The following is an 11,146-nucleotide window of genomic DNA, read 5'->3' on the forward strand; positions in this document are numbered from 1 at the left end:
TAAAAGGTCTGAATGATCAACTCTGCAATCAGCTGTAAAAACTAATATGTTTTCAAATCATTCATCTGAAAAAACAGAAACTATTTTTATTGGATGATCATAATATTTTTTAAAAATTAAAGTTTTTTATTAATGAAGGAACAATATCATCATTTTTGTTCAATAAGATATCAAAGTGGATAATTAACTCATTTCATACTAGAAATAATAGCAATAAATCTTTTGATAACACATTTTTTTTTTCAATGATATCTCAGATCATATCCATATAACTTCACATTTTAAAACAAATCTACCGATATTAGAATTAATATTTATTTTACTGAATTATGGTTGATTAAATATTTTTCTCTCTCTTTTTTTTCATTGGATTTCTTTTCTTCTCCTTATTATATAAAAAATAAAGTATAAACAAAATAAAATTTAAGACTTGCGCATAAAATTATTAAAAATGTTAAAAAATAAAATTTCAGGGATAAATTATAGTTTCCCGTGTCTCTTGAGCAGCGAAAATAAAATGCTTTATTTTTTTTTGTTAATTTTGTTCCTTGTTTTCTTAATTTTTCCAACAACAAATTAATATTTTTTTTTATAAAATTGATATTTAATTCACATATTAAAGCACTTCTAGTTACCTTGTACATGCGGTGTAAATAAATATAAATTATAACGTACGAATCGATGTAAACATCTGGTGTGAGAATGAAATAGCAAAGAGGATCATTAAAAGAATATCGTGCCATCCACAATGAATTTAGACACCATAAAAGTGCTCTGTTTTAGGATTATTTTAATTTTAATTTTAATTTTAATTCCTTGCAACCCAAAGATCACTCGGCCATGGCGTGGGCTTGTATTCATGACTATGTTGGACTCGAGTCATGCCCACTTCCATCAACGGTAGAGTACTTTCACATATCTCAGTGGGAACTGAATGACAAGGAATTGTGGATGCGGCGCTGCTGTGTTTGGATACAGAGCACTGATATCAAACCCAGAAATCAATAGATGAGAGAGAGAGAGACAGAGAGACAGAGAGAGAGGGAGAGAGAGAGAGACAGAGAGACAGCAGAGAATACTGGGCATTTGATAGGAAAATTTGGGCAGCAGCTGCTGTTAACTCGTTTATATTCTCTTCTGCTTAAAACAGAAGAAACAGAGACACCACTCTGTGCCCCCATGGTCCATGCTCTGATCTACGATTAAAAGAGATTGAAACAAAAGAGAAGTAGTGCTATTGGCACTCCGCTTTTTCGATTTTCATACTTAGCTCTTGTAACATGTAATCAAGTAGCTAAAAAGTGGAGCGCAAGTAGCACTACCTGAGATAAAAAGAAGATTAACGAGAGGGGGGGGGGGGGGAGTCTATATAAGCCTAATTAATAGTAGCAGAGTTAGCTAAAAGGGGAGCTAGCACTACTCTAGCTCTTCCTTGTCTTCATGATGGTGGTGGTGGTGGTGGTGTTGTTATCATGGAGGAAATCAAGCAGCCATGTACTCTTGCATTTGGGGCATTTAGGGTCATTCTCAGAGAGCATCACATACATGAGGCACCTTGGGCATCCCACAAGCACCATTGATGTAGCCTCAGGGCTACTAGAGTATCTGAGAGTGTCATCCTGGTTCATCTCTGACGACACACATGAGCTTGGAGGGGATGTTGGTGACACTGTTGCCGACCGGCCTGGGGACTCCACTCTCGGGTTCACCCTTGGTGGTGATAGGTTGAGCTTGAGGTCAAGCTTTGGGAGGCTACCATTTCTTCGACTCATCCTTGGCGTTTTGTTTTTGTAGTCTATCTCACCTGCCTGAGAGAAAAAACACAAACAGAGAGATTAATTCAACAGACAAACACTGATAAAAATCTGGACTGAATTTGTCAGAGCTTAACAGAAAGTGTTTTGCCTAGTAGAAAGGTCACATAAAACCAAGTTATGCCATGTCCAAAGGAGTCACGTGTATGCCAAGGAAGTTTTGCCAACCTGAGAGGAGAGGAGGGGGCTCTTCTAATTCGATTTGTGTAGAAGAGAGATTGGTAGTATTATGAAAGAGATCAATGGAGAGTGGCTAGGCTTGAATCGAGACTCGCACCTCTAGCACCATCAACATGAACTTGGTGGTGGTGGGTTTGGACATCTCAGGCCATTATATATAAGGAAACAAGGGGGGAGAGGTGGGGTTATTTTAAAAACTTACCTTAATGGTGGGAGAGAAGTGGAGGGTGTAGAGAGAGAGAGAGAGAGTTGCGTTGAAGTATCGGTAGAAGAAGAGTGTAAATTGAGGAACAGAAAATGTATTAATGAATGGAAAAATCACAAGGAGCAAGCAGAAATGGGAAGCTTGGAGTTAATGTTGCAATTACAAAAGCGCAGCAAGAATTCATTTATTCATTGCTTTAGAGGAGGAGGAAGGGTCGGTGTTTTAAAGTGTAGTGTGAGAGCAAATAGACCACAGGAAAAAACACAATTGCTTTTAAGGCTAATTTGCTAGAGCCCAATATCATTTTCAAGAAAGAGCTATCGCCACCGTAGAATTTAATAAAAAAACACCAAGAAATTAAATGTCAACGGAATAAAAGGAACTATAACAGCTAAACCTAAATTAAATAGCCAACAGCGCACTATAAATTTAAAGAAAAACAAGAAGATATTAAATGGCTACACCCAGAAATTACATAGGAAACACCAACATATTAATTAGCCACCAGAGGAGAAGAGAAGGAAAAAAAAAAAAGCAAAACCTCTCCCTCCATCCCTCCCTTGTGTGACCCGCTTTCTTTTCAAAAAGTTTTGTGAATTATCAGAATCATCCTTCTACTTTACTGTATTTTTATTTCCCTTAATTAATAAATACTACCATTTCATTCTATCACTCAAATTCTAATTTAATTTGGGCAGTTCCAAATGAAGCTAAAACATTTCACATAGAGTAAATTATTTCCGAGCCCGTTTGTTTTTTATATTTTAAAAATACTTTTAAAAAAGTTAATTTTTTTTATTTTTTTATTTTAAATTAAGTTTTTTATGTTATTACAGAATACCATCTATAATTCTGTCGGAGAGTTAATAGTAACAATGATATTTACACTTATCAGTATGTAATAACGATAATAATATTTTAAAATACATATTTATTTAAAAAAATATACCTTAAATTCTAGTTAGGCAGAAATGAAAAAAAGTCTGTAACATAAAGTCTCACAATTCTGAAGAACATAGCAGCATGGGCTAAGGACATCTCACGAGTGTGCTTGAGAATTTGATGTAGCATATTTTATTTTTAAAAAATTATTTAAAATTATTTTTTAATGTTTTTATATCATTTGGATATATTAAAATCAAAATAAATTTTTTAAAATAATTTTTTTTATTTTAATATATTTTTATATAAAAAAATATTATGAATTATCATTATTATTATAATTTCAAACAAACTCTGCATAGAATTTTTGAATCAACAGTGTAAATATTTATCGAACAACCGATAAAAAAAATAATTTTTAAAATAAAAAAATTTAATTTAATATATTTTTAAATAAAAAAATATTTTAAATTATCATTTCTACTCTAATTTCAAACACCCCGTACATAAAATCTTTGATTAGCCTTTCCTTGCCTGCTAGGGCTTTCTATTTATAATATTTACACTGCCCTCCTTGGACAAATCAAATCAACGTCTCTTCACGCGAGAAAATCAGAGATTCGCTGAGTGAAGCTCTCATGGCTCTATAAGAAATTAAGTAAAAAAATTGTCTTTATCGCTGTCAATACTGTTTATGTCTCAAAAAAGGAGTAGCAACTCTCTCTATCTTCACCTTCGTGAACTCAATTTTACTTTCATCCCACCTCCGTATATGGAAGATAAATTGCAAAATAATTAATGATAATTTCAAATAGTCTTGGACTTTCAAATTTGAAATGCATTATTCATTATCCATATACACTAAATATAATATAAATTAGAGGTTATTTATAGCTAATCTTTCAAAAAAAAATTAAAAAGTGATTCATAATATTGTCTTTGCAAATAAATAAAAAGAAAAAGAAAACAAACGCATTTTATATTAGCAAATCAAGAAAAAAAATGTTAGTACTTTTATTGAAGACTTTGTATTATATTTATTTATAAAATTAAATATGCAGCTTCATTGAGGTAGAGAATACGATCCCTAACTTGATTAGGATTTTTATTTATTTATTATTATTCACATTCGTATCTATTAGAATAAATAGGGATTAATTCAACTATAAGATATCCACGAGATTATGCATTTGATCTATTAAACAACAATTATTGTCATGTTTTTAAACTAGCTTTTTGCTTAGAGATATATTGTGAGTCAATTTATTTTTTATTTGGCCTAAATTCTTTTAAGACATTAAAAAGTTACAAATTTTATGCATGATGACATAAACACTTTTAAAATGCTTAAATGATGATATATTAAATGATATATATTAAAAAAAAATATTAAGACAACAATACATTATGTGTTGACTTGAGCTAATAATGATTAACATGTGAGAACTCATGATATGTGGTGTGAGATCGTTATAAAGCCATGGAATTCATATAAAAATAAATTAAAATGCTCCATTATAATGAACCTAATATCGAAGGTTGAAAGCAAAAAAAAAAAAAAAAACTCAATTTTAAAAATATAGAAATAAAATGACCCGAATAAACTTATATCAGTGATCGACACAATACCATGGGCCATGATAAAAAAATTTGGACGTAAGAAGAACATAGTTAAAGCGATGCTAGGATTTCTAAAGAAGTAAAAGAAATTTGAGACTTGGGTTATTAAGTTGATTGAGTTTAATAAGCTTGACTAATTTAATAATATAAAAAAGTAACCTTAATTTAATCTTTTAAAATCATAACTAGCGAGATCTTAAACTCGAGCTTAATCAAGAAACTAAATTCATAAACCAAAAAAAAAAAAAAATTTGTTTGTGTTAACCTATTAAGCTCGTGACTCGAATCATTTGAACAAAAGCACCAAATTTGAAAAACCTCAAAGCTCAATTTTCAACTAATCAAATGTTGAAGGATGAAATTAAAAAAAAAAGTGAATCATACAAAAGTATAAATTTATTTTTAGTAATTATAAGCCAAAAAATGGCTGGGAACTACGTCTTTTCTTGCTCCTCAAACATAGAGTATACCTACTCCCAACTATTCCTATATCAAATCGGTGTCCATTTCACCATTCTCTTGTTATGTTTCACCTATTGCCTCTCCTTTATGTTCTTCTACAGTCTCCTTCTTCTCTTGAGCTGTATTTTTAAGAGATTTTTTTTCTCTCGAGACTCTTTCTTCTCTTCCTTTATAGAGGACAACAATGATAATAATGAAAATGAGGCATCCAAGGCTTGTTTTTTATGGTTCTTTAATCGTCTTAAAAAGTAGGGCCCACATGTATACAACATAGATAAATATCAGTATAACAATTAAGCAGCACAAAATACTAGAAATATGACAAAATATCTCTTGTACCACCTTTCTGCCAACCAAAAAGGTAATATTGACAGTTATTAGAAAGATCTCAAAACACATCCTTTTAATTTGAACTCAAATGAGGAGTAACATTATTTGCAACAAAAAATCTTCAAATTAGATAACATCCCCACACTTTCTTAGTAGAGGTTATAAAACCATTATAACATTACATGATCTAATTACTCCTCCAAATTTGTATTGATAATGACTTTCCTTATAAATATCTTTTAAGGGATTTTGTGTTCTTTTCCTAGAAAAGATGAAAAATCATGCCATATATATCTTCAATAGAAATAAGTAGGTTGTAGTAATATTTAAGTAGGTCAACAATAGGATTTTGACCTTTAAGTTTTAAGTATTTGTCAAAAGTTGTTATAGTCATTCACACATTCAGGTGTAACTCACCTCCAAATAGGTTATAGTAGGATATATTATATCTTTAACAAAACCAAATAAGGAAAGAAATATACAAGTTTAAACATGCACATATGTGTTGTGATCTCAATATTTCTGGTTGCTACCTTTGGTGTTCTACTTAGTCTTTTACGGGGAAGTGAAGCTCTAAAATTAGACCCTGCCCACATGTTAGCTATTAGTTGATTAATAGCATTATTAGCTACAATGCTTTTATATGAGTCATGAGGTTGAGGTGGATTAGGTGTAGGTATAGAAGGTAGGCAGATACACCTCATGAGAAGATCTAGCCCTCCATTCCTACTGACAAAAGTACCAACTCTAGAGTCACCTCTACTAAAAGTTTTTTTTTTAATCCAGCTAGACATACTTTAAAGCAAATGGAAAAACTAATAGAATAAGAGTAAGGTTCCTCGCCTATATATTTGAACATAAAGGATTCACCGCAAGGAATTCAGAAGAAAAAAGAATGAGAAGCTAAAGTAAAATAGAAGAAATGATTACTTATAGTAGTAGTTTTACCAACAACTATTTAAGTTATTTTAACATGCCCATGTGAAATAATAATAGATGTTTTAACATTCCTTAGATAATTGTCATCATTATGGTGGACCAAGTTCTTCGGTCTTATCACGTACACAACTATGTAAAAGATGTCATGTGATTCCTAACATAGATGCAAACTTTAATTCCAACCAATATCAGCCATAATTTCATCATTTTTATTTGTAAGTTAATGTTATTCTTTAGATATATCATTTGTCCCCCCTCCCCATTATAAAGTATTTTTTTGAACAACACTCTATTAATAATTTACTTTGAGTGGCAATTGATGATGATAAGATAAAAGGGTGAATCACTCTCGGTTGGGTCATGGCCAGCCAAATTCTTTTTCTCTTTTCTCTTTCTCCTTCTCTTTTTAATCTCTTTTTATTATCATAAGCTATAGGTTTATGACAAATCTACTAGTAAATGTAACAAAGGAATAAGGGTGTCATCTTAGGGGCTGAAAGATTTTTTTCTAGATTTTTTAGATATAAAAGGCCAAGTTTTAATAAGAGAAAGATGGTTTTTTATCTCTCTCTCTTCACTTTGTTTGTATTATCACTATTTAAAAAACCCAAATTAATTTTGGCATCAAAAAGTTTTTTTTAAAGTACCTTATCAATAAGCTATCACCCTCAAAGCAAGCTCAAATTCAGTAAAGTGAGTTTAAAGCTTCATCACTACTCTTGTAATGGTGTGATTATGAGTAGAGAATAAATTAAGGCTTTGTTTTAACCTCTTTCTTTTTCCCTTCAAAACAGGAGTTTGAGGATATATGTGACCTTGCTTAATTTACTTATCATATCTTGATGACAAATGATCGGTTGCCTTTTGGTTTGCAAGGGTAGCATTAATTTATTCTTTCAGTTTTTGGTTTTAATAGTTATTGGTCATATATCTTTATGTTTATTTTCAATCACATCATAGATAAGATCATTTACACATTGCCCGGCATTTGTACAATTAATTTTTTTTTAAATGCATCAATATGAAATTTTTATTTTAAAACACTATCATTTTAAGCCGAAAATGGCCTTTCCTCATTACTCAATCATTTAATAAATACTATTTGTTTTTCTCCGATAACAAATTTCTAGCGTGCAAGCTACGGTGGCAAGTTTTCTGCTTCAAATAATTTCAGGTTACATTTATCTTTGTGTTTTAAAAATGTTTTTTTTTTTAAATTTAAATTTAAATTTTTATTTTATTTTTTTCTTTATTTTAAATCAATTTTTTTTTTTAGTATTTTAAGATCATTTTCATGCACTAATATCAAAAATATTTTTTTAAAATAAAAAAAAAATCATTTTAATGCAATTATAAATGAAAAACATTTTAATGCTTTAAGTTAATGGGTACGAAGTTGTATCTTTAATTATGGACACCAAAGACCAAATTGCATAGAGCTCTTTCATCGGTCTTTCTTATTTTTAAGGCAATCTTGGATAAGTTTGTATTCATGTCGACCGTTTCTACCATTGGAATAAGTCCATGTTGTGTAATTAATACTGAGTTTGGCATCCAATAGCAAAGGTTGGCAAAACTAGTTTCAAAACCCTAGCTGAATAATTAACATTAAAGAAGAAAACCTTTCTTCTTTATCACATTTGAACCTAACTAACATGAAAGTAGAAAACCTTTCTTGTTTACTACATTTACTTTGTAGGATATGATATGATCAATGCCTAATCGTCACATAACTTATTACTTCGTTAATTTCTAGTTGATATTATGGTGCCAAAGTATGGAAAGTACTCCCTTTTTTATTACAATTCTGGCAATTTGGTGTTGGTATCAATGCAAGAGTTGAGTAGGGTTTGACCATTAAAAGTACACGAAGAATGCCATTTGACTTCGTCAGAGGTGGATAAGGAAGGGCAGTAATTAATTGCTGCAAATAATTAATACTTCCTTAATTTGAATCCAGCTTGCAGCCGATTGGTTGAATTATATAATCTAATTAACCTGTTTGAATTAAGGATTAATTTACTATTAATTAGAATTATGTAAGAATCGGTGAACGTTTAATCCCCAGCCGTCACGGGGACAAAACAATCAATTCATTGGTTAATAAAGGAAAGTTTCAATGCCTTCCCATTTATAATTATCAACTGAAAATTAAGCAATTTTCTAAGGATAAGCTTCCTGCTGCCACTAAGGGCCCCAATATTCTTGCTTGGAGGGATGATATTTTCACCTCAACATGATAGATATATGTTCAAACTAATTCGAATACATTAATATTTTATGAATACTTACTTTTATTCACTAATAAAACATCTAAACTAAACTAGACTAACATCTCCCAAGCAAAATGATACCTAAATACACATATCTAAATATCTAAAATAGCATTTGATTAAGAGATATAGACAGATAATGAAGATAAAAACATGTTTTATAGAGAAACAAAAACAAAAACATAAAAATAAATGTCAATAGAATAGTATTAGAGTAAGTTTGTGTATTTCTATAAGATAAAATATAGAAAAGACATGTTTCTATAAATAATATATATTATTTTTATTTCTAAAATATCCCTGTAAAAAAATATTAATTTCAAAATTATCTCCCACTTTTTAAAGTAAATAACCTTAGTAGTTTTGAGTTAAAAAGCAATAGTTCTTTTATTCTCTCCAAAGTTCTTTTAGAACACGTCAATCTTTTTCCTTCTTATAACAAAAAAAAAATGCAAGGAAAATTCATTGTGTTCCTAGACAAAAATCATTATTCATCAAAATAGTGTAATTATCATTTTACCCTTCATAAAAAAATAATGGGCTTACTATTAAGGGTAATTTGGTCTTTCTGCATAGCCCATTGGTCATTGTCAGCTTGATCGAGGACATGTATGTCTTTTTTTTTAAAGCATAATGGAATGATTAAGATACCCTTAAAAGAAAGAAAGAAAAAATTAAATAGTCTCAAATGGCCTTTTCAACTATTCACTTTTTAAAGCATGATAAAATGACTAAATTATTTTTAAAAGCAAAATTTCTTTAACTAGCATACAAGTGTTTTTTTTGTATTTTCGTCATGGGTTTTTTTTTTTTTTTGTTATAATGAAGTTGAATGCTGGCAATTTAGTCTTTCAAAAAATATAAAATATCATTTTAAAAGACTTTACTTGGAATTATGACCAATGTGTGAAACCGTTTGTGTTATTTAGATGACATTATATTTTTTAAAAGACTAAATTTGAAATGATGACAATGTGTGGAATGCGTCCACGCTATTTCGGTGGTATGTAAGAAGGCTTTCAATCACCAAATAATGGCTTAATCCAAGGCGACATTCGAATCATCTCGATGGCCTCTGAATCTCTAGTAATATGTGTGGTGTAAGGACCTTCGATCGATGACCTTTTTTTTATTCTTCTTAAGAAAAATATATGTATATAGGCCTTGGTTTCTAGACCCAGGCTCATTTGCATTTGCATATGGGTCAAGCGTGCATATTCAACCCATTCACGCCTTGCATTGAATTTTGTTCTATTTTAACACTTTATAAATAATTTTTTAAAAAATAAATATCCATTTGTGCCATTTTCCAATAATGTTAGTGTCCTTTATGGTAATATTAACAATTGCTTTCTAAATAATTATATATAAACCTAATGTGGATGTTGTTCTTAATACAGATAAAATATATGTTTCATTAATTTTTTTTTACTATAAATATTTTTCTATGATTTTTCAAAAGTTTAATGTAGTTAAACATTTATTTCAAAATTATTAATTTATTATTGTTTATTAAAACTTAATTTTAAGATATGTAAGTTTCTGTTTAAAAACAAAACTTCCAATAAAAAAAAACACACACACACACACACACACATATATATATTGAAAGTTATATAGATTGATGAAGCCAAAACAACACAAGCACAAGCGGTTGTATTTAGTTTTATCAAAAACTCTTCCTAAGATTTACTATTTTCTAACGTAGCAAATTATTAAATCTTAGTTTCTTTAGAGATTAGATAGATCAAACAATTATGAATTTGATATCTAACATGACAATACATTGCAACAAATAATAAACTAAAGGCCTCCTAGTAATTAAATGATACAATCATGAAAAATAGGTAGTAAAGAACATTCAATAATCAAAGTATAAATTAAACAATGAAAAAAAGAAGTAGATATCACAATTTTATTGGTTACATGATTTTTGGTATGACGTACACATTTATGCTAAAAGAAGAGTTGAGATAGATGACTTTGAGTTGTGAAATAATTTTAGACCTCCCCACATCACTAAAAGTAATTGAGAGAGATATCTAGAGTTCTTAATGTCAGAGGATTTTAGGAGGCGGTTTTAGAATGGGTTCACAAATAGAAATAAAAAGACTTGCGATTTCATTAACAAATATATCGATGGGTCATTTCCTTTCATTAACCATATAAAGTGCTTAGTAAGAACTTGTTTATTTTTAGGTATTTTTCTTGAAATGGTAGTGATTATTTGTGACAGTGTTTAACTAATGATTTATTTTGTAGGCTATATAGCTTGTGAACACACATGCAAATGGGGGATAGACAGAAAATAGTGCAACAATTTACAGACAACCGAGTTGAGGCATTTATTGAAAGTAAACTTTGAAACCTTTTGTATATTTTTTTTTGACATTTTTACTTGTTTTTGTTTTTTGGTAGGAACAATATAACACCACCATACA

General features: G+C 29.9%; 1 protein-coding gene across 2 annotated transcripts; it reads right to left on the reverse strand.

The window, feature by feature from the left end:
• Positions 1–1,220: 1,220 nt before the first annotated feature.
• LOC118038428 (protein GL2-INTERACTING REPRESSOR 1) lies at positions 1,221–2,413 on the reverse strand. 2 transcript variants are annotated; one of them, XM_035044774.2, is made up of 2 exons: positions 1,906–2,413; positions 1,221–1,808 (listed from the first exon to the last, which is right to left on the reverse strand). In XM_035044774.2, the coding sequence occupies exon 2, from the start codon at positions 1,770–1,772 to the stop codon at positions 1,422–1,424; it is 351 nt and encodes a 116-aa protein (XP_034900665.1). In that variant the 5' UTR covers positions 1,773–1,808; positions 1,906–2,413; the 3' UTR covers positions 1,221–1,421. The 2 variants fall into 2 exon arrangements, with proteins under 2 accessions (XP_034900665.1, XP_034900664.1); XM_035044773.2 differs by having other exon boundaries at positions 1,983–2,410.
• Positions 2,414–11,146: the final 8,733 nt, after the last annotated feature.

This window comes from Populus alba, chromosome 16, assembly GCF_005239225.2.
Source record: "Populus alba chromosome 16, ASM523922v2, whole genome shotgun sequence".
Taxonomy (NCBI): domain Eukaryota; kingdom Viridiplantae; phylum Streptophyta; class Magnoliopsida; order Malpighiales; family Salicaceae; genus Populus; species Populus alba.

Bases quoted from the DNA above. Each gene is read 5' to 3' on its own strand.
- LOC118038428 (XM_035044774.2), bottom strand. From the start codon at position 1,772: ATGAGTCGAAGAAATGGTAGCCTCCCAAAGCTTGACCTCAAGCTCAAC.